The 4093-nt window shown below is 46.0% G+C and overlaps 1 protein-coding gene across 1 annotated transcript in view; it reads right to left on the bottom strand.

The window, feature by feature from the left end:
- Positions 1–297: 297 nt before the first annotated feature.
- Positions 298–4093, bottom strand: part of trib2 (tribbles pseudokinase 2) — a 6844-nt gene continuing 3048 nt past the window's right edge. Inside the window, exons 2-3 of the mRNA XM_017409082.2 lie at positions 3772–4064; positions 298–1802 (exon numbers count right to left, since the gene is read on the bottom strand). Coding sequence (XP_017264571.1) covers positions 1328–1802; positions 3772–4064 — 768 coding nt within the window. The 3' untranslated portion in view covers positions 298–1327. The remainder of the gene's footprint in view (positions 1803–3771; positions 4065–4093) is intronic.

Raw genomic sequence — 4093 nt, 5'->3', positions numbered from 1 at the left:
GGAATACTGGCATAGATGAGTTTTCGAGAACTTCGGACGGGCGGCTTTTCCCTCTCCGGCCGCCCGTCCCGTGTCGAGATATTGCCTACATCATGAAGGGGTTGGGATGGGGGTGGGAGGAATCTCTTGGTAAAGAAATACCCTGCTATGTAGCTTTAAATATATATTTATATTTATTTATAGATATTTATATAGCTGTTACAATTTAAATAAACGGTACGTTTCTTCGTTCCTACGACGGAAAAGGGGAACTTAAATAATGGAAGCTAGTCTTTGCGAGGTGGAGCTGTCCGCTGACCTAACACACCAAGTGCTCGATGACGTGTCGGGGCGACTACGAAAGAGAAATGGAAGAGGATCGAAGGGAAAGACATTAAAGCAGCAGGAAGAGATTAGGAAAAAAAAAAAAAAAAACAACAATAACAACAAAAACCAGCTTAAAAACAAAAGGAATCAATGAAAAAATAAGCTTAAAAAGAGACAACAGGGAGGCAGAGTTGGAACTGAAAAAGGCCACCAAGGAGTTCAGTGACTGTCAGAATATTCTGTAATGCAAAACCGAGATATAACTGTGAAACGAAAAAAAAGGTGAGGTCGAACATTTTCTTTGTAATGAGGAGAATGACAAAAACGAAACAAAAGTCTAAGGAGCTCTCTTTGCTAACAAATGATCCCAGGTCAGGAGGGATCGCCTCGCGTGTCCGTTCGGGAACAGAATCTGGGATTTTTTTTATTCCCCGTTCATTCCTGACTCTGGGTCTGTGGTTTCAAGTTATCACCAGCCACAGCTGCGACGAAACAAACAAAAAAACAAAGTGAAACTTGTACAAAACAGTGCGACGAGACAGTTTGTCAGTCTGGAATCGTCCTCCTCCTGTCCATGTGTCCCTTCATGCGTTCAATAGTGTCAAAAAAAAAAAAAAGAAAAACAAAAAGTGTCAGCTTTGATGAGCACCACATTAAACCAAACACATCCAAAAATAATAAAAAAAAATATTAATAATTAAAAAAAAAAAGATTTGCTACATTGTTTGCGACTTGCATGTCTGGCAACAAACGTCCTCGATCGGGGCGCGCTCCGCCAGATGATGTATAGATGCCATTTGTCATGCCAGGCTCAGGGTTTTCCATGAAATGGTGGAAAAAAAGGAAAACGGGATGGAAACACCTTTATCACGAGTGACAAATTCACCTATTTATTTCTAAACTACTGGTTTTTGGCTCTGCTGAGACCGTGGCGAGCAGACCGTGGCAAAGTCGTTTCGTTTGTGCTTTTGGTTTTTTTTTTGTCGTTTTCTTCGTTTTTTTTTTTATTTATTTATTTTGTTCAGCTCAAGAAATGCTCCAGCTCTTCTTCCATGTTCACCTCGGGCACCGTCTGCTCCTGCTCCCTCTCCCCCCTCCCGTGCACCTGAGATCCCCCCGGCACCCCGGAGGACGTGAACCAGGGGTGCTCCAGAATCTCCCGCGAGGTGAGGCGCTCCGTGGGCTCCCGGCGCAGTATGGAGCGGATCAGGCACTTGGCCTTCGGCGTCAGCGTCTCGGGGACGTTGAAGTGGCCCCGGCGGATTTTGCTGAACAGCGATCCCGGCTCGACGTCGTGGAAGGGGTAGCGTCCCACCAGGATGGTGTACAGCATGACGCCCAGGCTCCACACGTCGGCCGCCTTGCCCGAGTAGCTGCCGTTGGCGTTGAGGATCTCGGGGCTGACGTAGGCCGGGCAGCCGTGTTTGTCCGAGAGGGAATCATCATGACCAGCAAGGATGTAAGAGTCCTCAAGGCTCTCCAGCTTCACGTGGCTTCTGCGAAGACGAAAAACGGAGACGGAAACGCCATGAAATCTTTAGGAAAATGAATCGACACACCGACTCGTTTGTCATTAATTCAACACACTGCGCAAAGTAACAAAATCAAAATGGTTGAAGCAGAAAAAACAACAACACATGACTTTAAAAAAATAAATAAATAAATAAGACACTTCTCCTCTTAACCATGGGGATTTTAAAAAGCATACAGCCAGGGGCGGGCAGTAACGTCTATTTTTAGATGCACTGCGGACATGGAAAACTGAATGGATTTTCGAACGCCAGAAATCGACTTTGTTAGCAACAATCTGTGCTGCCGTTTAAAGATTGTCCTAGTAGGGTTACCGTAGCTGCCTGAAGCAGAAACGTGATGCAGTGAAGCTGAGATTTTACAGCTTTTTTTCATAAACCTTGAAGAAAATTGCCTATAAATCACAGCTGATATGATCATAACATGAATATCTTTAGTAACATTTGATTTACGTACACATTTCCAGTGATAAACCGGATGCTAATCGTCTTAGCTGTTCTATGGAGTTTACTATGTTCAGTTAGCATCTATGCTAACTACTGGAAGCAGCCGGTGACTGTTTTTTTTTTTTATTACATATGTTATCGTCCACTCTTACTTAGGCATGAACATATATAAACCAGTGTTTATTTATGTAAAATAAACCACAGTCCTTTAAGGTACAAGATAATCAAAAAGCATTGGTAATCGTTTTATAATGGCATCGCAGCGCTCCGAATCAACTGTGAGGTGCCAAAAAAAACAAAGGAAACAAGATTTCCACCCCTGCATACGACTATATCGCTCATTTTGACTGAGCCCAATTCCACTGCAGAACTTATTATCTGAGCCGAATCGGAGGCAAGCGCTGTGATGGAGAAGAGGGAGAGTTTCTTTGAAAAGTCTGCTGATTGCTTAAAGGCTTTACGGCGGCATGACAAAAATCAGGTCAAGAAGCTAAATCAAGCCGACTCGAGTATCATTCTCCTGTCTGGTTTTTATGCACATTACTTCTTGGTGAATTCCTGTAAGATGTGGGGGTTAAGCCAGATCAAGAAGCTACAGCAGCTTTGTGTTCACTTTTAATCCCTGTACAGTTGTGTCCACTAATTCATGCAGGCAGGGAAAAAAAAAAACGTGCAAGAGGAATCCCGACAGGCCATGTGGTAAATGTGACCCTGCTCTGCCCCCCAGCGCCATCCACTCGTAAAAAAATAAATCGCCCGGCATCAATCATTTAAGAGGAGGTGTGCGCCTCAGCGCGAGAGCTTTGAAGATTACTGGACCTTTGCTAAATATGTGAGGCAGCTCGGCTTCGTTTTTTTTTTTCCACAGTACGTGCCAAAGAGCGACAAGGCAGCCTGCCTGAGAAGCCGCCTCGACGGTAGCTCCACTCGGAAAAGGCTTTAAAAAAAAAAAAAAGGTCAAAACGTTCGATCCGACTTCGAATACGCGACAGGCAGCTGCCTTGAGGTTGCTGTAGCAACGGATTCCCAATATTTGTAGTAATTAAACGCCGCCACCAGAGGTCAGAAACTGTATTGCGGAAGCCTCATTCTCTGTTAACAATACTTCAAGACGCTCAGCTCGACTGATCATCTGCCTGGCAAAAGCTCGCCGTGGTAACTTATATGGCCAAGCTGTTCGGTTCAACAGCAGCGCCGCTCTCGGGTTAGGGTAATGATTATACCCATGTGTAATTTCATCTATTAATACGCGGCGTGTGTGATATCCCGTCTAATAAACCGCACGCACAAAAGCAACTGGGGCAGACGCATTTGGAAGGGGGCACGTCTGTCACTCCTGTTTTGTCTCGGCTTACACCATCTCCTGTGTGAGCGGCCACACAGACAGAGTTACAAAATCACTGTACAAAATGTACAGATGAAGGAAGGGGAAAAAAAACAAAACAAAAGCCACGGGGGCAAAGAAACCGGTGACTGAGGTGAAACTTACCTGTCCTCATTCTTGAAGACGAACTTCCTCAGCTTGAGGTCACGGAGCACCAGCCCGTTGTCATGGCAATGCGCCACAGCCGAGGCTATCTGAAAGAAGAGCCTGGCGGCCTCGTCCTCCCGCAGCTTCTTGCAGGTGCGGACGAAGGAGTGCATGTCGCCGTGGCTCCTGCCGAAGAACACGTAGGCCCGCGTCTCCCCGAGCAGGATCTCCAGGATTTGGTTGATGTGCTGATGCTGGCCCAAGGCGAAGTAGGCTGCCAGTGACTCCTGGTACCGGCCAATGTCGAACACCTGCAGGTCAAACGTGGGGGGGGGGGGGG

The sequence above is a fragment of the Kryptolebias marmoratus genome, linkage group LG19 (assembly GCF_001649575.2).
Source record: "Kryptolebias marmoratus isolate JLee-2015 linkage group LG19, ASM164957v2, whole genome shotgun sequence".
Taxonomy (NCBI): domain Eukaryota; kingdom Metazoa; phylum Chordata; class Actinopteri; order Cyprinodontiformes; family Rivulidae; genus Kryptolebias; species Kryptolebias marmoratus.
The sequence above is the reverse complement of the archived record's forward strand: the minus strand, read 5'-3'. Positions and strand labels throughout refer to the sequence as shown.